Source organism: Crotalus tigris, unplaced genomic scaffold (genome assembly GCF_016545835.1).
Source record: "Crotalus tigris isolate CLP2741 ecotype Arizona unplaced genomic scaffold, ASM1654583v1 scf7180000017551.9496454, whole genome shotgun sequence".
NCBI lineage: Eukaryota > Metazoa > Chordata > Lepidosauria > Squamata > Viperidae > Crotalus > Crotalus tigris.
The window spans coordinates 4,832,265-4,855,905 of record NW_024096469.1 but is presented as its reverse complement, the minus strand read 5'-3'; the positions used below and the strand labels follow the sequence as shown (position 1 = coordinate 4,855,905).

Sequence of the window (23,641 nt, the reverse complement as noted above, 5' to 3'; positions counted from 1 at the left end):
ACAAGAAAGTCAATGGGGAAACCGTCAGGAAGTTGCAAATGGCAATCACATGACCACAGGTTATGGCGACTGTGCAGTATCCACTTAATGATGGCAGCTGGGACTGTCACAACTGCCATAGTAAACTGGTGTATTCACATGACATCATGCTTTATAACCACGTCACTTAGGAATGAAGTTCCTAGCCCCAATTATTATTAAGTGAGGACTACCTGCATACATACCCATTTTAAATCAGCATCCTATTCTATATGGCCCTTGCTTCTCTCCCTCAAATTTGTGCATTTCCTATAATGAGAAGATGAATAAAGGTGCAAACATCATATAGATTACATTGGAAAAAAGCTCTTTCTTGAAACCTTCACTCATAATTTAGTTATTTCATTTCCACAAATGAATGTAGTACAAAGGGAATCATAAGGATTTAATAATAATAATATTATAATAATGCCAATGCTGACCCTTGCCCTCTCCCATACAAACGTGTTCACAAGGAAAACCTTTCCAAGAAAGTATTTACAACTTTACAACATGTGAGCATATCTTGGATCAGCCCTTATAAATAGCATTTACATATTAAAATAAATATTTTCACATTGCCAAAATAGCATAAGCTGTTTTCTTCATTATTTAAAAAATATGTTACAAAACAATATCATTAATTTTATATTTCTTGCTTATTTTTTTTTTAAAAAAATCAAGTAATAAAATCATTTTATAAAACAATACAAAAGTAAATTGAATACACGGTAGATCCATTTGTAGCCACTGTGCTTTGTTTGTACAGTATCTTACATGGTGAGCTGCTGGCTCCAGGAAGTCCTCGTGGTCAGACCTTCACTTCTGATGAGAGAATAATTCAGTGCTCCCACCCATCCCCAAAGTCACTCTATGGCCTAGAAATACCTTGGAAACGACGAAATGCATGAAGGCCCTTATGGGTTCTTGAAACTGGGGTTTCTAGGCACCCGTTACTTCCTATAGATTGTCCTTGTGAACAGAGGTACTACTTGGCAGTAATGTGGAGGTAATGCTTCGTTTAAGTGATGTAGATGAGATTCTGTCCATTTGATTCTGATGGGCTAATTATGCAAGAGCTATGTGCGTTAGTTTGGCTACTTATGCCTGTAGATGTTTACGTGCTGTATGTGAGCAAAGAAGGCAGAATGTTTGGGTGTCTAAAGAGTCGAGCCGTCATTGTTAAGAGAATACACTTCTAGCTAGCACTGCTCAGCATCCCTAGAAGTTTACTGGGCTCCAGCTCTTGCTGCTGTGCCATCTTCTGCACGTCAAAACCCATATGCATGAGAAATTGGATCACATTCATCTCTTGGCCAGTGTATTGATCCCGGATGGTAGGGCATGATGGGTTACAATGTGGCCACGGGCAGCTGTCAATTAGATGGACTGGGCAGCCTTTTAATAGGGCTTTCCCATTCTTATTGTTGTCATGTAGACTGCGATCCCAGCAGTGCAGAGCTCGGGGCAAAGAGGTTCCTTTCACTTGGATGTCTGTCCAATGACTGAAAAAGCAACCCATATAGATGATAAGAGTGTGACAATTTGCATGCTACTTAGAACATTACCTCAGAAGTGACTAATCACAGGATAGGCATAACTCAAGAGAGTCTACTGAAACCAATCGTTTATTCTCAGCATCCAAACTATATTTAGTCTTTTTAGAGTAAAAGACCAGTCCTGCCCACCTTACTTTTCCTTCTTTTTAGCAGTCTGATTAAAAGGCATGGGGTAATTTATGTCACCTCTACCAATCATAAATGTAAATTACCCAGAAATCTACAAATAGACTGTAGATTTCAATTTATTTTCTGCTCACCGCTCATTTAGCCAGCCTATCTTAATAAATAACTGAGTGAATGACTTTCATTTGATAAAGAAAAAATGAGAAAATAAGACATTGTACCTTTCCACCCTACGTACTTACTTGCGTGTTATGATCTCATGAGACAAACAAGCTGGAGCAAAGCTGGCTCTGAATGAGAAGGAGGAAAAGTCATAAAATCAATATAATAGAAAAAGAAACAGTTTGGTATGTCTTTTTTGCCAACTTTGAGTTTTTTCATAGCAAAATTTAGGCATCTTGCTGCAATAAAGTTAACTATAAAAGTTGCTAGGTGCAAGAAGCTTAGATCTTATACCTGAGTTGCTTTGAAGCACTATGCTTAACATATCATATAGAAGCTAAGTCACCACAGATTTAATTTCATTATCTCTTGTGACTGGGTATTGTGAATACTTCTGTCATGAGAAAGCAGCTGAGTCATATGACAGGAATATAAAGCCACTGTCCTTATCTTAATTTTAGCAGAGTAAAAGGCCTGAGATGCAGTGCTGATTCCCACTAACAGCAATACAAACAAAAAATTTAACTGTACAAGTCTGTTGTTTATCTAATACTGTAATGTATTAAATCATTGGAAGATTTTTAAAAAAATTCCTAGACCCCATGAAAGGAAATTTTCGTAAAAGGAAATTTAAAAACATGAAACAAAACTAACGTCACATCCTTGAGAGTATTCCTCAATTCGCGGCCCAGGTTTTGGATATAAAGCCACTGTCCTTCTTGTACAGGCTGGCCAGTCAAATGTACATTGTCCACAGTGAGTTGAGCCTCATCAAACAGCCATTGCACCACAAAAACAGGACCTACACAGAGAAGAATTTAGTACCAATAGCATCACTAATAGGGCTATAAACTTACTGGCTTAAGTAATAAACTAAGTAACCAAGAACGGATTAGATTTCTTAGTATGTGGAAATTTTAGAAAGAGAAACAAAAAATTAAGGATAAATTTTGGTATATCCTGGTATATCATGTAACATTTTCTTGTGCATTTACTATTAAAACCATTTTTATTTAATCACATGGTAGTCTTTATGTGCTAAATTATATATGTCTCTTGCAAGTTATTCCACACTTTCTTCAATAATTAAAACAGTCTCGCTGCCCCCAAATCCATCCTATTTATACTGAAGTATTAAAGTAATATGCATATTTATTTATATTCAGCAAATCAATTAAGAGAGTAAAAATCACATAATTAACTAAATCAAAACCTTTATCTGGTTGACGATACTGGCAATGCTTAATAATAGCCACTTAGCATTAATTATACCGATAAGGAGAATTTGTCTGAAATGCATTTCAGATATCACTCAGCAATAGGCCTTCACTGGCACACTTACATCGGAGAGTAGGATAAATTTTATAGCCAAAGAAACAATTCCATTCTTCTCCTTCTCTAAACTGCATTTTGCAGCGTTCAGGAACAAGTCCATGCCAATATCTGAGAGTTAAAAAAAATTAGCTGGAGTTAATTATCCAAATTCATTCTACTAGAAATAGTTAACTATGCTATATAGAATTTCTTGGCAAGACTATGTAAATTATGAGGGGTCCTTGGTGCTCTCTGAGCTTGCTTGTTTTCTTGCAGATGTTTCATTACCCAAACTAGGTAACATCATCAGTGCTAATCCTAGTCCTAGCAGCGATGAAGTTGCCTAGTTTGAGTAATGAACCATCTGCAAAAAAACAAGCAAGCTCAGAGAGCACCAAGAATCCCTCATGTCAACTCTTGACCTACAAATATTTTTCTTTATTAGTATGTAAATTCCAAAAACAGTGGACAGTAGAGGGCAGGCAAATCACACATTGAATATACACAGTGTATATGTATATACATTGAATATACACAGTGTATATGTATATACATACACACACACACACACACACACACACACACACACACACACACACACACACACATATATATATATATATATATATATATATATATAATTTGTTTTCGTAGATTTTCATGGGTACAGGTATGCAGGTCTTGGCGTATTCGGGTCTTTTCCCGTATAAGATATCTCAGGATATCATCACATAGCTCATTACCCAGGTCGTTACAATACAAAAGACTAATGGGCACATAGCCAGCACCTCAGCTACTCAGGATGTTACGAAACAGCCGAACAATCCGCAAACAATAACTCCAACACAGCTAACCAACCCACCTACAGCAACAAAGCCAGCACTCCACACACACACACCAATATTTATAGAGACACGGCAGCTCCGAACACACTTTACTTGCACAAGCACGAAGCTGAAGACCCCAGCCTTAAGATGATAAGTGGGACCTCGTCGAAACGTCACCAAGATACTCTCAATCTTACACGGGAAAAGACCCGAATACGCCAAGACCGGCATATATATATATGCAAAAAAAGAAAGAAGATTTCTTTCTCCCATATTTGGGCCGACAGGATGCATCAAGAAACACTCAAGGTAAATATATATATATGTATGTATGTATGTATGTATGTATGTATGTGTAGGTCTTTGGTTATTCGGGTTTTCTCCCGCGTCAAATTGGAAGTGTCTTGGCGACGTTTCAACGAAGTCTCATTTGTCATCTTCAGGCTGGTGTTTTCGGCTTCGTGCTTCTATATATATATACACACACACACATATATATATAAAAGTTAAAAGGTAAAGTTTTCTCCTTAGGGGGCAGTGCTCATCTATGTTTCCTAGCAGAGGGAGGCAGTAATGTCCAAAGAGGCTTCTGTAGTCATTTGGCCAGCATGACTACACACTGAAGGTGCATGGAACGCTGTTACTTTCCCACCAAAGTGGAAGCTATTTATCTAGTCACATTTGCATGCTTTTGAACTGTTAGGATGGCAGGAGCTGAGGCAATAAAAGGAGCTCACCCCGTCATGTGGTGCTTGCTGGAATGAAATACACCTTAAGTTTCTCTGTCTATTGATAGATTACTAGAATGTCTACTATGTACTTTTTACACAGCCACATTTCATGAACATTACTTAGCATTCCCTGAAGACTAGGTCATCTGAACTATCAAGGGAAAGTCTCACTGGATGTTTCACTCCAGTTTTAGATTTCCAGGAAAGATGTTAAAAACTTCAGTACCTAATTCCTCTCCTGATGGCTTCTGTGGGGGCGCAGGTTATGGTATCAATGCAGTCTGTCCTACGATATTGTTTATTATCCAAGAACCAGCCAGAGTCTGCAAGGCCACGGACCTGAATCCCAGGATATCCCAGCTCTTCCAGCTGTTCAGCCACGCGATCCACATTCAGGAGGACCCCTGTTCCACCAGCACTGCAACGACAGGTGAAGTCTTTGAAGCAGAACTCCTCCATATTGTTGCCTGCAGAACCATGCTTGTAGGCAAGGTCTACACATCACATCAATTAATGTTAATTAAATGCCAAGTTTAATTGCTTATTCATTTGTTCATTCCCTGGGCCATTTACAATGCATTAAAAAAAAATCACATGAATTCAGAATAAATTTAAAATGCAATAATTAAAATGCATAAGATAAACAAAGAGAAGCCAGAATAATTAGCAAGTTTTTAAGCAGCATATCTGTTAATGAATTGATTAAATAATAGTTTTATCTGGAGAAAACAAAAATTCCTTTGGTTCTGAAAAAACAACCAAGTGTACTTCACTGGGAAGACATTCCAGAATGGATACTGAAAAAGTCCGTTCCAGGTAGCAACTCACTGCCCTGCTGCATAAGATTGATGTTACAACATTGTACAAATAAGTGATATAAATTGCTATCATTTGTATAGTGACACAAGATCTGTGAGCTCATCATGGCTTCCACTGAATGCTTACCATGAGAGGGCATTTGCAGAATGGCTTCAAAAATGATTTTATCAAACAAGAAAAAACATATGGGAATAGATTTTGCAGGTCGATTCCAGCATCTTAAAATTAGGTGGACAATTGTCAAAACAGGTTTTGAAGACTTTGCTCTACCTGTGAAACACCCTTCCCCCCAAAAAAAATCTCTCCTGGAGCTGACATCATGTTCGGAGCAAAAAAAACCCACCCTATTTTGTTTAAGTGGGCAAGTACTGTTAGTCATAGTTATTTATAGGTATCACTGAGTTGCATTTCTTACTTTAAAATTTTGCTTCTATTTCTTTTTCTATATTTACTTTTGAAATGTTTTATTAACACCCTTCAACAACTCACACACAAGCATACATTTACTAGATGTGTCTTCATAAACAAACATATACCTGCTTCCTGCCAACAGCAACACCTTGGCATTTCCAAGGCCTTTCCCCAATAATTCCTTTACAACTTCTTGTATGATGAGAGCACCCATGAAGACAAATTCATCTGTAGGAAGTTAAGGGGAAGGGGGAGAGGTGAAAAACAACCATAATGAGTAAAACTAGTTAAGATTTTTTTCCCATTCATGTTGAAGATATGGAGTCATGAATATTGAAAACTGTACTTGTATACCACAAGTTACCAATGAATGTTCAGTGGAAAATGAATCTAGCAAATATTGCAAGTCTGTTACCATGCTTCAAATCTAAATTCTTTTATTTCTTTGTTGAATGTGACAAACTGGACATTCTCTTTCATATTCTTTAAAGTTTAGGACTAGTTTTCTGAACATTTACTTGCCTGACCTCCTAAGTACATGGTTTATAAGCTGATCAAAGAAAGAACAGAATTCTGGGGAAAGCTTCTTAAAAAATACCAGTGAGATGGATCTCTGTCCACAGCAGGGAATCTGAATTATGGTATATACTTCTCCTGTTTCAGGAAAGCAGAACTTGTGGCCCTCAAAATATTGCTGAACTTCAACTCTCAACATCTCTTATCTTGGCCATGATAGCTTCAATAGCTGGGAGCTGAAGTTCAGCTGAACTAGAAGCTACAAGTTCCCCATCCAAACACTGGAAGAATAGAACAGAGGACAGAAAGAAGTAGCTCCTGTGAGAAGGTCCTATTGAGAAAGATTGTAGCATGCGTTGGCAATTGCCTACCTCTTCTTCCACCCAACCTGCATCTCAATTGTTTTTCCTTGCTAGAATATATAGCACATGATCACTAAATAACTGTTAACTGAAACTAAATGGTACCATTGGAAACCGGGATTGTATTCATAGAATATCTCAAACTATGATTTAGCAAAAACCAACTGTGTAAAGGCCTTGGTCTTAGTTTACAAACCCCGGTAGATATGCTCACAAATACTGTAACTCTATGCCAGAATCAAACCAGTTATATTATGACTCGTTGCAACACGTGAGTCAGGCTAATCTACTTTACCTCTTTTCCACCTTAAAAAACTAGTAGATTGAAGAAGAGAAAATATAGTTTCAATCAATTTCTAATGATGACCTTCAATCAACATAAAGGATGTCTTATGATGAAAGAGAAGAACATCCTAGAGACTACATCCTATTGTAGAATGTAGAAAAGAACTACATGTAGAGAAACAGTTCTTGAGGTTAGAAAGGAAATAAAGAGAGTCAGGAATGGCTGTTACTGCTTGGGGAGGGTATCTTTGTTTTTTGCATGGAAAACAACAGAGGGACTTGTGGTATCATACAACAATCTGCACTGAAGATGACATTGACAATGTCACAACTTCCTCAGTTGTTTTCCATGCAAAAGGAAAACTGGAAAGATGGCCAATCCCAGTTCTCTTGCACAACACTTGTAGCCTAGGATCCTGAAGCTCAAAGTATTTGGCCGCTGTGGTGCTCCCTTGAGAACAGCTGCCTGGGAAAATTGCAAAAAATAAGGATGCAGGGATGGAAACTGTATCCTTTATTCCTAATGTAATGTGAGGCAAACTCTTCCTTAAGAGAATACAGATAAGGCAGTTAAATATTGGTGCTCAGAAAACTTCCTCTATTGCTGTCCCTGAAGTCAAGGCAGGAGATCAACCCACTTCAAAAAAGGTTACTAACTGAAATAAAGGATTTTTTTTTCTATACAGCTTTCCCTTTTAAGGTTAGAAATTTTTCATTTAATTAGATATGAGTCTTGCCAAATAGTATTGTGAAAACTGATATTCTTCGTGCAAGATCATTCCAATACTAGTGATATCCAGGAATCTGTGGTGTCAGCTACGGACACCAAATGAAAGATAGGCATCCTAAAGAGAATATAAAATTCTGGAAAGACAAATACAAAAGGTCCATATTTTACCAATTGAGTCAGTTATGTTGAAAAGTCCCAAACTTTAAAGAACAGCCCAAAGCTGTTCTTTAGTCCAAAAGCAATTCTTTGTCACTTATCATCCAACATCGTCCAGACGGATGTTTCTGGCCATACAGTGCCTTCTTCCCATGCCATATCTGTGATAGATCCAGATGGCAATGGCCCTCAAGCGCATGCACAGATATCAAGAACTTTCTCGATTCCATTTGGAAGTCCTGGCACCATTTGGTCCTTCCTTATTTCAAGTTTAGCTAAATGAAACAGTTGCTCAGACCCTTGAGATGCAACCATTTCCCTCAGGCTGTTGCTCGGTTACTCCCATGTGGGGTTCTGAACCGTGACAAAGCAGGGCTTGCAAGCGGATGCATTATCTAGAGGATATTTATTATTTCTTCCTGTCCGCTGGCAAGAATCCTTTCTTCCTTTGCACAACTGTGGAGAATTCAGGCCAGATTCCCCCTTAATGCATAATGCCTGTTTGGCAGCAAGAGCCTGTCAGAAGCACTCACTTTTCTCAGTTTTGGCAGAGGCTCCACTCCAGACATCACTTGAGCAATACGGGATGAAACTGCAAGAGAACAGATGTACTTGAGCACCAATATTCTTTTGATATGCGTGGAAGAGTAAGACAAGAATAAAAAATCTAGCAAATTAAACCCTAAGAGCGATTGGAGAAAATTGTTTAAGCTCGGCTCACTTAGATCTGATGGTACCAGCTTTTTATACAACAACCGATATCCCAGGGCATGAAGCATCAAAGAAAAATAAAATAAAATGAAAATTCCTGTAACGCTTTTGAGCTAAATGCCAGGGAGCTGCAGTTGGTCAAAGTTTAGTGCATTTCCAATACACATTTAAGAATAGAAACCAGGTCTTTTATTTTTATTTTTATGTCAAGCATGGAAAATGTTCAGTAATTTTAAAACTCTCATAGATCTGCATGGCAAATGCCACTGTTCTGATTCTCTATTTCTATTTTTCCCTCTTATTTTTTTGCTCCATTAAAGCTATCAACATCATCTTACTTGATAGCTACACATTAATTCGTCTAGATGCTTTTTGAATTAGAAATTACTCTCGGTCAAGAATGTCCCTGCTGTCCAAAAACAATGCCATGCAAGGGAAAAATGTATCCTAATGAATAGAACAGCCGTTCTAATTCTAATCAGCCATTCTAACAGCATTTAACTACACAGACAGACAGTAGCTCGCAAGTGGGCTTTCTGGTTAATGGCTATCCTCTGATATTTGCTTTTATTTCCCCAGTCTGCTATCCAATCATCCCAGCCAGAAGTCCTATTTACATGAGACTATGTTACTTTTTTAAAAGGCTTAGTACGAATTTATTTGCTGGAGAAACTCTGTGTAAATTTTTCAGGTCAATTATTACTCTTATAGGAAATACCTAAGACTACAGTTCCTCAGGCGTGCAGACAGAGAGTGAAATCCACCCTTGCTGGTCTCTCCATTATGGCCAAGCCATTCTTCATTTAGAGACCTAGCAGTGGTGCTTCCAATACAGCCCTGGACTAAGGGAAAAGTACAACATTGTTTTTTTTCTTTCCAGCCTACCCATCTACAGTACTTCTGCCTTGCTGGCAGGAATCAGGCAGAACTTCAGATCTGACCATTAGGATTTTCCCTCCTCATTGTCTTTGGATTGTTTTGGAAGACTTTCTTAATGCACTCACCATCCATTCTGTCTCGCAATTATTCTCTTTTGTAAATTTCTACTCATGCTTTCTTTATAGGAATATTACAACTTGCAAGCTCTGGTCCTTTGTTTTTTCACATGCAGGCTAAGGTCTCCTTTCCCCTAGTTTACTATTCTTCTATCTTGTTTATTTTTGCTTGACTATTCCATTCAACTCCCACAGCTGTTTACTTACACCATATTTGCATTCCACCAGTGAGGATTTTCTTCTGGTTGTGATGACAAAATGCCTGTTCCTGTAGATGAAGAAAAAAAATATATACTAACACATAAAGAAAAATATCTTTAGTGCAAAGAACAAAGAAGATTCAGCATTAATACACTGACAGATGGTTAAAAAAAACATTTGTAGGTATATATGCCAGAGCATTTGAAAAGATGCAATAGTCAGAATAAAAATCTCTCAGACTAAGACAGGAAATTATTAGATTTAACACTTCATTTTTGTATTTCATGTGTACAAAAATAGAACCTATACAAGTGATATTTGAAAGATTTCTTCTTTTTGGTCTAAACAGGCTTACATAGCAGAAAATCTAAACACATACAATATACTTAAATGTAACTCCAGCATATTCAGGGACCCTTATTCTCAGATATGTTTTGGATAGACTACAGCCTCTAAAAGTTTTAGAAGTAAAGAACACACAGACTCATCTAAGCAAGGGAACAAAAGAAAATTACAACATGCTGAGCATTTTGAACATAACTGATTATTAGGCATTAAGGTGCTAACACTGTCACAAAGTATTGGTGAGCCAGCAAAAGTTGGCCAATCTCCATTTCTGAACCAGTGCTTTCTCCTATGATAACTAAACCTGTCATATAAGGACAGCAATGTTTTATTAATATTGTCTGGATATATAAGATCTCCGCCAAAGAAAATAATTTAATTTTTCCAAACCATCCTTCAGATCCTCAGTTAACATGTCCACTGCTGGCTAAGGATAAGGTGAGCTGTGCGGTATTCCATCACCTTTATCCAGCACCAAGTAGAGAAAATGATGCAAACAATGAACTGTTCTTAATTCCTAAATAGAGGCATAGGTATATCTCATTTTTATGCCACTTTTCCATCTAGATGTACTCAAAACACATATGGGAATACAGTAAAAAGAAATATATAACCAAATATCACCACAAATATCAATTCTATATGCAAATATTTCATTTAGCAGTGTAATCTAAAATGGATTATGATTATCTATGAGAAGGTGGGATTGAAAGAAATTGGTCTCTTACTTTATCTAAAGCCCTGTTGCTTCATACCCATATTGGCAAAAAGGAAAGTGGGTCCCTTTTCCCCTCTTGCTTCACTTCTGTAACACGCATTTGGGAATCTGCATGTGGTGTAGCAAGAGAGGGGATACATCCATCGAATTATTACTCTCACTCCTTCCAAAGCTAGTTAGATCTGAGATTAATATTGCTCTCTAACATAAAAAAATATTTCAGATTCATTATCACACAGCCCTTCTTGCAACAGAAGTATCAAAACTTGGTTGTGTAGTCTCAGATTGGCATTTCTATTTCATACCATTCTAGAGAACAGGAGATCATAGATTTAAGTTATGGAGGGGGCAGCTTCTGATTGAAAAAAATAACAACAGTGGAACCAATTACAATTGTCAATGGAACCAATTAATCAGAGAGGTAGTGGGCTTCCTTTTACAACATGAGTTCATACTAAGTTTAAACAGCCAGCTGTCAACAATATATCAGTTTGAATTATTACTCTAAATAGAGGGCTAGATTTAATGACTGCAATGGCCTCTTCCAGTTCTAAGATTGTACTCAAATATTTCCCGTTCTCTTAAATTTATAGAAGATCTGCTTTGCAAAGAATGAAAAGGAGATTTTCCATTGGAGGCCTCTTTCTATTAAAATTCAAAATAATTACATGCATTATTTTGATTCTGGTATGTTACCTGTTTTTTTTTATAAAAAATTGTGTAAATGCTAAGTGAATAAAACAAACATTATTTCAGATAAATAACAGAACATTACTAAAAATAATATAGATGTATTCATAATTAGGCATTTATGTAGACAGCAGAAACAATCTGTAATTCACAATGTAAATCTCAGACTAATAGTAACAAAACATTTACCAGTTCTGGTAAGGGGCCACTCCTTGGAGCTCATTAATCTCCTCATTGTTTCATAACGAGAGTTGCAATTCTCTCTGCTGAAGCAATACCAGCCTCCTGCATCCAATAACAATAATGATGATATCTCAGTAATTTTTTCCTGTATCATTAATTCACATCATTTTAGGCTGTGATTTATGAAACAGACGCTTGGTGGAATTAAATTAGTCATAAAATTATTTTTATAACACTTGATATTATTTTTCCTATACAAATTTATGGATCAGATAGATATATTTTAAAAGCTATATAGAATCCCACATAAAGTAAACACTGAATCTAATTTGATTGAGACCTTAAACTTGTCATATTATGCAAACTTCCTTTGCAATAATCCCATCTGAACACAGCAATATTACGTTCCTGTAAATATGAAAGTATGTATTGAACAGGATAGGACTGCATTGTAGTCTACCACCTTTGCCATCTTTTTAACATCTGCTGTAAAAGTAACTAGCAACCCAATACCGATTTCATTGGCAGATTGCTATCTTTTTCATAATACAATATGTTCTGCCTTGAATTTCTTCCATACAAATCATGTTTGCTTTCATTCAGCTTTCTAGTACCTTTCAAAGAATTAATGTCTATGCCATTGGTTTTTTCATTATTACCCGCTAATTCTTTTACCTGGAAGTGATCCAATTAAAATAGGATTGCTTTATTATTTTCTGACTGAGCAGTCAAATGCCAATAAAAATAGTTCTGCTCTTTACAGTGCGTACAACAGGCATATTCCTTAGGATATGATCCATGGATGTAAATCCCATAGATCTGCTTCCAGGTCATAACCACAAAACCTTGACTCTGTAAGTTGTAATATTAATATTAATATTACAACTTACATATATTACACAAACACACACACACAAACACACACCTATTTTTCCTTATTAGATTTAAAGGTATACATTGAGGATTGAGATGAAAAACTGAGGACTACCTATGTAGAAAATGCAGGATTTCTGACAAGATTATTGAAATTAGAATAGAGCTATTTGACAGCTCTTGTTTTTCTTGTTTATCTGAATAATAAATGTAAAAAAATCACAACAGTAATCCTTAGACAAAAGTTGATAGTTTCTTCCGAAGTAGCATAATATTGTTGTTCTAATTGTTTTTATCTGAAACAAAATTTCAATGAACTTAGCGGGACTTAGTTCCAAACAGAGGGTTTAAGATCAAAATAGAAATGTCCCAAAGGTGCTTTTCCAAAAGGCATCTGGACTTTCTTTGATCTTTTTTCCTTGCAAATGTTTTGCTTCCCATCTAAGAAGTTTCTTTAGTTCTAACTGAATGGTGGGAAATGGAAGGATTTATATTCTTTGCAGTCATCTAGTTGTCAGTAGTCTGAAGCTTGGTCATTAGCTGTCATGTTAGCTCTCTGAGCATCACTGAGTCCACTTGAGGGTTTATCTGTATTGTCAGAGACACCTGAATCAGTGTGCAAATGGGTGTGGAACCTTCTTGGGACTGCTGAAAAGACTGTGTTGTAAACAGAAGACAGGTAGTGTCATCTCCCTCCCCCTCTATTGAGAGAGGGCTCTTCAGTTTAAACATAGTTAGCCTCTTTGACCTCTCTTTCAAATCAGTGGTCCTTTTTGTCCAGAATGTGGACTTTGCTGCCTTCAAAAGAATGATCTTTGTCTTTCAGATATAGATGGTCTGCTTAATCCTGTCTTGATGGGCTTGTTCTCCTGTGTTGTGCCATGTGTTTGTGAAGTGATTGTTTTGTTTCCCTAATGTACAGATCTGCACATGTCTCATGGCATTATACTGCATAAACCATCTTGTTCAATTTGTGTCTGGATGTTTTATTTTTGGGGTGGACAACCTTCGGTCCCAAGAAGGTTCTACTCACCATTCAGTCAGAACTGAAGAAGATTCTTGGATGAGGAGCAAAACGTTTTCAAAGGAAAAAAAAAACAAGAAAGTCAGTTATCTTTTGGGAAAGCACCTTTGTGACAACCATGACCTGGATGATTGAGAATCTCCAGAGGCATCAAAATAGCAAAGCTTATGAATTAGAAGAAAAAAAAGGAAAAAGCATAAAAAGTTTCCAAATTCACAGGCTTACTGAATAAATATAGCAAAATCTAGAAAGTACAAGGATGAGATAAAATTAAAGTACAAGCAAACAGAAGAAATGGATTGATCGACTAAGGCAACTGGAGCCATCCTTCCACTGTCTGGTGCCCTTCAGGCATTGCATTGCTGAGCTGTGATTTTGGAAATGGCACTCAGTGTGAAGTGCACCAGGTTAGAAAACCTATGGATAAGTCTCATGGAACTCAGTGAATGTTTTCCCTATATGTAGCTCTGATTAGAATTATTGGACTTATTAGACTGTCTTAAGTTTGCAAGACACATGTGCAACAGTGGCGGTGAGGATGGAAGGATGAATACATTGGTTGCAGAGAAAGCAGGCAGCACATATTAATATTCCTTGCAAACCTTTGAAGAAAACAGCTGGGATGTTACTCTGTCATCTCGTGAATTTTTTAACCTAAAGAGCCTGAAATCACTGAACTTTGCTTTAAAACTCAAAATAAAATTAAAGAAAACTCAATCTCACCTTCCAAGAATAGAAGCCACCTTCTGCTGCCTTTTGATTCTTTGAGGTAGTAGCTAAAATAAGAACAAATAGAAGGCAGCGTGAACTTAATTAGGGAGACTGGCTCGCTCGACCACAAACTCTTTGATACACCAACTCATTATAATATCAAGAGAGTTACATAAAATGCTTGGTTAAAGAACAAGAGAAAGAAACAGGATGACTGTCAGAAGAGTTCCAAACAGAGTCTGATCAAAGGACCTTCTCAGGGGCTCTGAGCCAGGCTGAGCCGGCTTTCATCTTGCTCCAAACTAAATGCATTAAACAAATTCCTAGCATTCCTAAGTATTTCCAGGCAGGAAAGAGTTATTCCACCTGTTACTGACTGTGCTCTTAGTAACAGCCACATGGTGGAAGCAAAGCTTAAACGCTAAGGATGGATTGTTTCAGCACTTTTGAAGTACTAAGTATTAATAGTAAATAGTTCGGTGTGTTCTCTGAAGCATCTCTTCCTGGAGGAAAAAGGATGCTTTATGAGACAAGGAAAGGGACTAGCCATGCATTAAGCACATACACGCAAAGTCTACAGGCTTGCTTAGGAAATTCACTAAGTACTGATCCAGAACACTAAGCTCACTCTGAAAAGGCTGAGAATTACATTTTGATTAGAACTCAGGGAAACTTTCCAAATCTTTTCAGTACATTCTGCAAACATCTGATCTTTTGCACTAGAATAAATTTATCTAATACGGATCAGTTATCAATATCTCAGAAATCTAGAAGACAATTTCTCTTTCCGCCCTAGTTTGAGGATTTTCGTCTGCCTTCAGTTAAAGATTTGCAAATCAAGGCACCTCCAGCAGTATTGCTTTTAATTCCAGATATTTCAGGCAAGAAATATATATATACAGATCCGCAATCTGGTGCAAAGCTTTACAAATTAAGGTACACGAAGCCAAGTCCACGAAGAAGCATTCAATGAAAAGTTCTCTTTTTCTATTAGGCATAAGGTCCAGGAAGACGGGCAATTGGCAATTGAAACGGAAAGAGATGAAGCGCAGCAAGTTTGGCATCTACACTCACCCGGCGGGACTGCCGTCGTTGCAGGTGACCGAGCTGTTTAGAAGCAAGTGAAGCCTCAGCTCCTGGTGCAGATTCTGCGCGGAACAAGGGTACAGCGATTGCGCCAGGCTCTTGATCTGAGCCATGAAACTGTCCATGTTGCCCTCCACAGCTGTAAAGTCCAGTGGGAAGCTCTCCACCGGCTGCCCAGCCGCTTCGCTTCGCTCTCGGGCCGCCGCGGCGGGTTGCTGCTGCTGCTGCTGCTGTGGTCCACGCCGCCTCCAGCTCTTCCTGCCCTCTCCGCCAGGGCCCCAGTGCAGGAGCCCCAAGAGCAGCAGCAGCATTTGCACCGTCCCTCTCCCCATCGCGACGCGGAGCCACCTGCTGTGGAGGAAGGAAAGAAGACCGGTAAGCGCCCCCGGCTAGCTCGAAGGGGGGAGAGCTGGACTAGGGATCGGCCGGGCGGCGGGATGCTCCTTCTGCCCCTGGTGGCCAAAGGCGCTTGGCGGGCTGGGGGGCTTCGGCCTCTGTGCCTGCTCCGTGCCTTGCCTCGCCAAGGGTCTGGCAGCACCGGCCCCGTCTCCCTCGCTCCAATGAGCTGCGAGCAAAGCAGCGTCTGGGCGTAGTTAGAGGCAGCCGGTGCCTGGTGCTCGCGCTGTCCGGGTTCTGCGGCGGGGCTCGAGGGCGCTCGGCTTTTCTTGGCGCACGGACTCGCCGCCTCGTCCCAAACCACAAACATGACAAGATGGGCCAGGAGTCACGGGGAGCCCACCGAGGGCGCCGCCAGCCTGGGCGTCGCACGGGGCGGCAGCGGCCAGAGAGCCCCCGCCTCCCCTTCGCTGGAAAAGGAAGAGAAGGGGAGGAGTGCAAGGGGAGGGGGAGATTTCCCTTTCATTTCCCCGCCAACAGACGTCGCTCTGCCGGTCGCCCTCATTTCTGTTTTCCCGTCCCGTCTGGCGAGACCTTCGTAACTTCCCGCCCAAACGCAGGGCGGCGTTCATAGCGGGAAAGCGGCCGCGGTTCTTAACTCAGAGGAGGGGAGGGGAGGGGAGGGCGAAGCGGCGGCGCTTTGAGTTCCTCAGGTTTCCCGTCGGGACTTGCAGCCCAGCCGCGGGCGGGTGCCGGTGCATTGTCGCCTTCCACTCGTTCGCAGCTGGAACTTGGGATGGGGCGGGGGGTCGCTTCGGTGAAAGACGAGTCACAGCCTTCGGGGCCTCGGCTCTTATCTTCAAGGACCGGCGACTGTAGCCCGCCTCCTCTTCCAGAGACCCCCCCCTCACCCGGCTGACCGTCCTGCTCCTTCTCGCCAGCTCCTTGAGTCCCGTCCCTTGCCCCAATGCGGGATGCCCTCGACCACGTAGGCAGCGCCAGGCAGCCTCTTCGGCGCTCTCGTGTGCACCGTGTTGGTGGGGAGCAGCAGGGGTTCTCTCGGAGCCGAGAGCTCTCTCTGGGGAAAAGGCAGGAGGATCTGCGGGCGTCCAGCTGCCTTCGGTCCTGGCTGCTTTCAGAAGTCTCTTCCCCACACCAAGGGCAGAATCCGACTTTTTCAGGTTTCACGGTAGTTACCATTAGGTTTACCATATCCGGGCTGCAAGATTCCCGATGACCCCTAGATGGCAACAAGGAGATAAAGAAAACTATCTACCAGCACCATCAGCCCTAGCTGCCCAGCCAGACGACTTTTGCCAATCAGTAAATGAGATGTGGGGCAAGACCCACTTTATTAATTTATTCTCAAGACATATCAGACAGATAATAGCTAAATATCATCTCCAGATGAGCTGCCTGGCCTGCTGTACCCCATGAACAGAAAGTGGGAATCTGTCTTCTAGATAATGAAGAACTCTTATTCTGACTTATTTGAAACCATGGCAAATAATGCCAGCAGCATCAAGAGATCACAGTGTTCCCCACCAGTGCCCTAAATTGCAGAAATTCTGAATACTAGACTTTTATGTCTTTTATGGCTGACCTTAGATAGATTGGATGGAACTATCTGTAAAGTAGATCTCTAATTAACCAAAGAATCCATGACCGCAATTCTCCACAGCACACCTGACTTAACCAAATACACAAAGATTGAAACACCCAAGATTAGGGATCTCATAAACCTCTGTTTAACTACATACTTCCAATTTGATGGACAAATTTACCAACAAATTAAAGGGACACTTATGGGACCACTGCTTCCAGGACTTATAGTGGAGGTTGTCATAACATCTAGAAGCCATAGCATTTCCACAAATACAACCGAAAAAATGGATCAGATATGTAGACAACACCTTCATTATAATAAAAAAGGACCAATTCGAGAACATCCACAGAACCATCAATAACATTTTTGAAGTAATCCAGTTTACTAGAGAAGAAAACAACTCGTTATCCTTCTTGGACATTGTGATCAGCAGAGACCACAATGGCAAACTAGAAACGCAAGTCTACAGAAAAAACACCCATACTAATCAGGTATTCCACTACCAAAGCAACAACCCAACCTCCCACAAGAGAAGCTGCCTGAGGACTTTATTTAGACAAGCCTAAACACACTGCAGAACAACAGAAAAAGGAAACAGAGCATCTATACAACCTATTCCAACAAAATGGATATCCATGCAACTTTATCAAAAAGTCCCTGACCACTCAACCCAATACAGCACAACCAACACAAACCCTAAATAGAATGACATTGCCATACATCAAGAATATCTCAGAAACCACCAACAGACTCCTACAACTACATGGAATCAACATAGCACACAAGCCAACTAAGCAAACCAAAAGACCCAGCAACCCAGAAGAAAAAACAGGAGTCATCTACAATATACAATGTAAGGACTGCAACAATGTGGGACAACAGGCAGAAGACTGGCAGAAGGCATCCAGGAACACCAACTAGCAGTCCGAAGACATGATGAGAATTCTTTAATTTCACAATATATAGATAGATTTAACCATAGTTTCAATTGGGAAAATGTGACCATCTTAGACCAAGCCAAGTCTAAAAATGCCAGGGAATTTCTAGAAGCCTGGCACTCTGACAAATCAGCCATCAATAGACACATAGACATTAACAACATCTATAGACTATGCCAGTGATGGCGAATCTTTTAGAGACCGAGTGCCCAAACTGCAACCCAAAACCCACTTATGTATCATCGGGTGCCAGGTGGGCGTGGCCCATTGGGTGGGCGTGGCTGCGGTGGTAACGGTAGATTGGGTGGGACTAAAAAGTTCAATCCATCAATTCCAACTTTGCAAGATCTTTTTTTTCCCGCGAGAAGTTGAAATTGATGGATTGAACTTTTTATTTGCACACAGCGGCCTAAAGCGAAAAGGTTTTATAAAACCCAGCTGAAGGCCTAGGATTGGGGCGACGGTGTGCGTGCCCACAGAGAGGGTTCTGCGTGCCACCTGTGGCATGCATGCCATAGGTTCACCACCACAGGACTATGCAAAAGGGACTGTCATCCAGCCCAAAAAGGAACAAAAAGTCCTAAACACCTCTACACCAGCAATCAGCACCAAGATCAACATAGGTTAATTCTAAGGTTAATATCAGACCAACAATCAGGTAAACAATACTCCTATCAAGAAACTGCCAAAGAAGCCAACAGCAAACAGCCCAACCAAAGATGACCCCCCCCCACCAACACCCCCCACCAGAATATAAACTGATAGCAAACTGCACCCCTTACTAGCACTGATGATGTTATCTAGTTTGGGTAATGAAACGTCTGCAAGAAAATAAGCAAACCCAGAGGGCACCAAGGACTACTCTGAAGCATCTGGAAGCTCCAGTTGGTGCAAAATGCAGCAGTCCACATGGTTTTGTGCAGACCTCATTATGCACATGTAGCACCTCTCCTGCGGGAACTGCATTGGTTGCCGATTTGCTTCTGGATACAATTCAAGGTGCTGGTTGTCACTTTTAAAGTCCTTCATGGCTTTAATTCATCCACTTCTGCTCTCTGTTGTCCGCTGGCATTGAATCTTTAAGCTTCTAGAAAAAAAACCTTTTATGTCACATGCTACCTATTTTTTCCCACTGGAGGTATGAGACTATGATATCTTTTACAAGCAAAGCTACGGTTTGAATTATGGGTCCTTTAGCTAAGTCTTTTGAACGTTATGTTGATGAAGTTAAAAGAGAATGGGGAGATAGTTAAAAACATTTTTTTAGTTGTGGAGAGAGAGGCAAAAAAGTTGAGGTTTGCAGAATGGGATATAAATGAACTTCAAGAATTATTTTATAAATCAATGGAAGACATGAGAATTGAAAAATGTGTAGTCACCTCTGATGAATGTATCTCTTTCCTGAACTGTAATAAGCTCCAGGTGGTAGTCCCTTCCCCCTCCTCTGTGCCCTGATGCTTCCAATTTTATCCAACTATTTCAAATTAGAAGTAGTGCGGGATATGAAATGTGACCTTTCACCTCTTTACAACAGTTGTGATTACTGTATTATATGCCTTTGGAAATTGGAGTCATTGCTTAAATCGTGCAACATGGGTAATTGAGCTCAAGTTACTTCAAAGAGTGTTCTTACAGAAGTTACACAGTTCTTATAAAGATGTGTTACTTTCAGACACACAATGGAAAACAGCTGTATGCTTCAGAGAAGAACACTCGCCATCCCAGATTCAGACTGGGTGAAGGAAAAAGCTCTGGCTGTATAGCCTTTTTAAATACATGCCAGTTGGTTTTCATGGGTTGTGCCTTTTCAGGTTATTATTTTAATTATTTTTCAGTATGTTTAAAGTTGTAATTATGATAAATCCTTGTTCTAGCAAGTTTGAAGGGATGATCTGGGTTGCCTCTGAATCACTCAAATACATTATCTGCACTGGACAAAGGATAAAACGGTTCACTCTGCTTCTCATTTTATACAACATTGAGAGCTGAATTTTATTTTGACACTGGTAAGAGTATGCATTATCTACTGATACACTGAAGGCTATCTAGTGGTATGCCAAGCACTATGTAATGCTATACTATCCAGTAATACTTTGTCATTACTATGTTTAACAATTCCTGCCACTTAAGGTAATTACTTTACCAAACAGTTCATGTTGTTCCCTGCGTACTCTGGCTAGTAGCAGTTCTTCACTGCTTTCTCGGCCTAGCTATATGTAACTCAAGGAGCAGGGAAACACTCTCTCTCTCTCTCTCTCTCTCTCTCTCTCTCTCTCTCTCTCTCTCTCTCTCTCTCTCTCTCACACACACACACACACACACACACACACACACACACACACACGAGCCTAATAGGGACCTTCAGCTAGGCCCATCTCCTTTCCAAATGCCTCAGTCATAAAATTTAATATGTAGCATGTTCTAACTTAACATTTTATATTTGCCATTAAACTTTAGAAAGTTTGATGAAGGAGTATATGGGAGAGAGATAAATGTATCTGGTGCAGCTGGATAATGTAGTAGTTATAGCATGGATTTTGAAGTGAGAGATCAGAGTTCAAATCCCAGCTACCGGTAGTACCTACCTTACAATAGTGTTCCATGGGATAAGGCCCCCTAATGCTTCACCTGCCTACCACAAAGATGAGTGACATGAACTAGGAAAATCATGCCAGCTAGGACATAACCTGAATTAACAAGGTCTGTGTCAGATGTTTGGGAACCAGGACAACACAAGGATAAGTGGGCTACTGAAACAAATTATATATGGATGAGACAAGAGAACCAGGAATTGATGGAAAGTAACTGCAATAGTAGACCTAATGAGGGGGTATATGAAACATATGAGGGAACTATAGATGGACAGAAGACTTGCATCCAAAATAACTGGGAAATACCTAGTTACTCAATGTTTCAACATAGTAAAGAGGAAACTGCTTTCATAACTTTTGGTAGGCCAACTACACATTACATCTTGGACTCAAGACTTGGAAGAACAACTGAATGTGCAGCCAACACCTGAAGCTGGAACATCACAGACACCCCCTCTATTATAGAGCATAGCAGCAGAAATGAGGCATAAGATAATGGCTAAACTAGCTACAATCAACCCTTGAGACCAGTCACCAAGGCTCTGTAGAGAAGTACTATCAGATAGTATGGTCATGACAATCCCTATTACCATAACAAAAACTAATGAACAACTAATACATTACAGCCACTGTAATCCTGAAAATACTTGAGTACATAATCAGGAACAGCTGTAGGTGAAACCCAAGAGAATTGCTAAACAAGGCTTGTGGCACTGGCTACTAGGCTAAGGAGATACACTAGAGCAGGGGTGTCAAACTCACAATGTCATGTGATGTTTTTTTCCATTGCTGGCAATGGAGTGGGCATGATTTCGGCATGACACATCCAGCCCGTGGGCCGGCAGTTTGACACCCCTGCACTAGGGAAACAGAGGCCAAGAAGATAAATGCTCTATTCTCCAAAGAACCATCCAAGGTGTACCCTCCAACTGCAGTGCAGCAGCACAGAAATAGCAGAGCCACCAATAGCATTAACCACATGTCAGCAACCCGGGGCTCCGGAGCCGCATGTGGCTCTTTGAGCCTTCCCCTGCAGCTCTCAGCCTCCTCTGCCATTTCAGAGACAGAGACAGAGAGAGGCACTTGAGCTTCCCTTCTCTCTCTCTCTCTCTCTCTCTCTCTCTCTCTGTGTGTATAAAAAAAAGAGAGTGGACTCACTGTGTTCTCCAAGAGCTGAAAAGCTTTTTGGGCGGAGCTCCTCCCTTTGCTGCGTCTCTGCAGGAAGCAGGAAGGGCAGGAGAGAGCTAGCTAGCCCAGCTATGCTGGCTCAGGAATTCTGGGAGTTGAAGTCCATGAGTCATAAAAGAGCCAGGGTTGCCTACCCCTGAGCTTGTTGGAGAATAGCTTGAAGCCAGCTTGACAGGTGAGCAGAAGATTGGAGAGAGGGAGAGAGGGGGGGAGAGAAAGAGAGAAGGGGAGAGAAAGAGAGAGAAAGAGAGAGGGAGGAAGAGAAAGAGTGAGAGAAAGGAAAGAGAGAGAGAAAGAAAGAGATTGGGGGAAGAGGACTGACAGACCAAGGGGAGAGAGAGAGAGAGAGAGAGAGAGAGGAAAAAGAGAGAGAGGGAGAGGAAAGAGAGAAAGAAAAAGAGAGGGACAGGGAGGGAGGGAGTGAGTGAGTGGGGAGAGACAGAGAGACTCTTTTGACATCTAAAATGAAGATAACACTGCATATACCTTTTTTTCCTTTATGATATGTGTGTGTGTGTGTGTGTGTGTGTGTGTGTAAGTCTTTGGTTGTTCGGGTTTTCTCCCGCGTAAAATTGGAAGTGTCTTGGCGATGTTTCGACGAAGTCTCATTCGTCATCTTCAGGTGATATTCAATCTAAATATTACTGTATTATTAAAATAAATATGTAGCAATTCAACCTGAACAATATAAACACTAGCCAAAATTAAACAAATCACATTATAGATTAAAATGTAAATCAGTGAATTTTGCATTCCATAAACAATGGGAAAATATTTTTTGTGAAAAAGGATTTATTCCTTAGTCTAAGGTTCAGTCTAGGATAACACTAGACTTATCCTCAACTTAACAACCACGACTAGGACCGAAACTTCTTGACTCACGCAGCACATTGATATGCTTTTTTTGTGAGTAACTACGCCAATTGTGCTTTATTCAATAAGCCACGATCCAGTCAAGCACTGTTGAGTGCAGGGTATACCCAATTTTTTTTAATGGGCCTTCCTTCAGGGTACTTAAAACCCTGTCCATCTTATTACAGGTACAAGATGCTGCTCTTCCTCCCCTCCCCAGGTGGCCCGTATAATTTTAGCACCTGCACGGGCGGCACAAGTGCACTGCTGAAAAGCGCTCCAAGACTGCTTAAGATGAGAAGCGAAAAAAGGCGGCAAAGTGCAAGCAACTGAGGAGACGCCTGAGGAGAAAGTCCAGGAAGGCGAAAAGTCCACTTCTTTACCAAAGGGGAGTCCAGACCAAGCTGTCTGCATGTGCCAAGAAATTCCTTCAACCAAGCTCTCTCCACTTGACAGGGAAGAGTCGCCACGGGCAGGCACAGATCCGCAGGGATGAAGCGCGAAGCGGGGTGGTCCGACGTCAAAGCCGCGCCCCTCCGTCGTGGCCATTCGGCTTCGTTGCGGAAGAACCTGGTGC

The 23,641-nt window shown here is 40.5% G+C and overlaps 2 protein-coding genes across 3 annotated transcripts in view; one reads left to right on the top strand and one right to left on the bottom strand.

Moving 5' to 3' along the window:
• Positions 1-398: 398 nt before the first annotated feature.
• On the bottom strand, positions 399-23,573 carry NOTUM (notum, palmitoleoyl-protein carboxylesterase). Of its 2 annotated transcripts, XM_039344516.1 has the most exons (12): positions 23,448-23,573; positions 15,542-15,904; positions 14,480-14,532; positions 11,866-11,961; positions 9,930-9,990; positions 8,550-8,608; positions 6,093-6,195; positions 4,964-5,155; positions 3,208-3,308; positions 2,520-2,667; positions 1,946-1,993; positions 399-1,523 (listed from the first exon to the last, which is right to left on the bottom strand). In XM_039344516.1, the coding sequence occupies exons 2-12, from the start codon at positions 15,883-15,885 to the stop codon at positions 1,217-1,219; spliced, it is 1,512 nt and encodes a 503-aa protein (XP_039200450.1). In that variant the 5' UTR covers positions 15,886-15,904; positions 23,448-23,573; the 3' UTR covers positions 399-1,216. The 2 variants fall into 2 exon arrangements, with proteins under 2 accessions (XP_039200450.1, XP_039200439.1); XM_039344505.1 differs by lacking the exon at positions 23,448-23,573 and having other exon boundaries at positions 15,542-16,479.
• The window catches only part of ASPSCR1 (ASPSCR1 tether for SLC2A4, UBX domain containing), a 94,175-nt gene continuing 94,033 nt past the window's right edge, over positions 23,500-23,641 (top strand). The window contains exon 1 of the mRNA XM_039344487.1: positions 23,500-23,637. Coding sequence (XP_039200421.1) covers positions 23,557-23,637 — 81 coding nt within the window. The 5' untranslated portion in view covers positions 23,500-23,556. The remainder of the gene's footprint in view (positions 23,638-23,641) is intronic.

Bases quoted from the DNA above. Each gene is read 5' to 3' on its own strand.
- NOTUM (XM_039344516.1), bottom strand. From the start codon at position 15,885: ATGGGGAGAGGGACGGTGCAAATGCTGCTGCTGCTCTTGGGGCTCCTG. The intron at 8,609-9,929 runs GTAAGTAAACAG...GTTCTCTTGCAG, and splicing joins TGGTGGAATGCAAATATGGT to TTTCATCCCGTATTGCTCAA. The intron at 5,156-6,092 runs GTATATGTTTGT...CTGTCGTTGCAG, and splicing joins TTGCTGTTGGCAGGAAGCAG to TGCTGGTGGAACAGGGGTCC.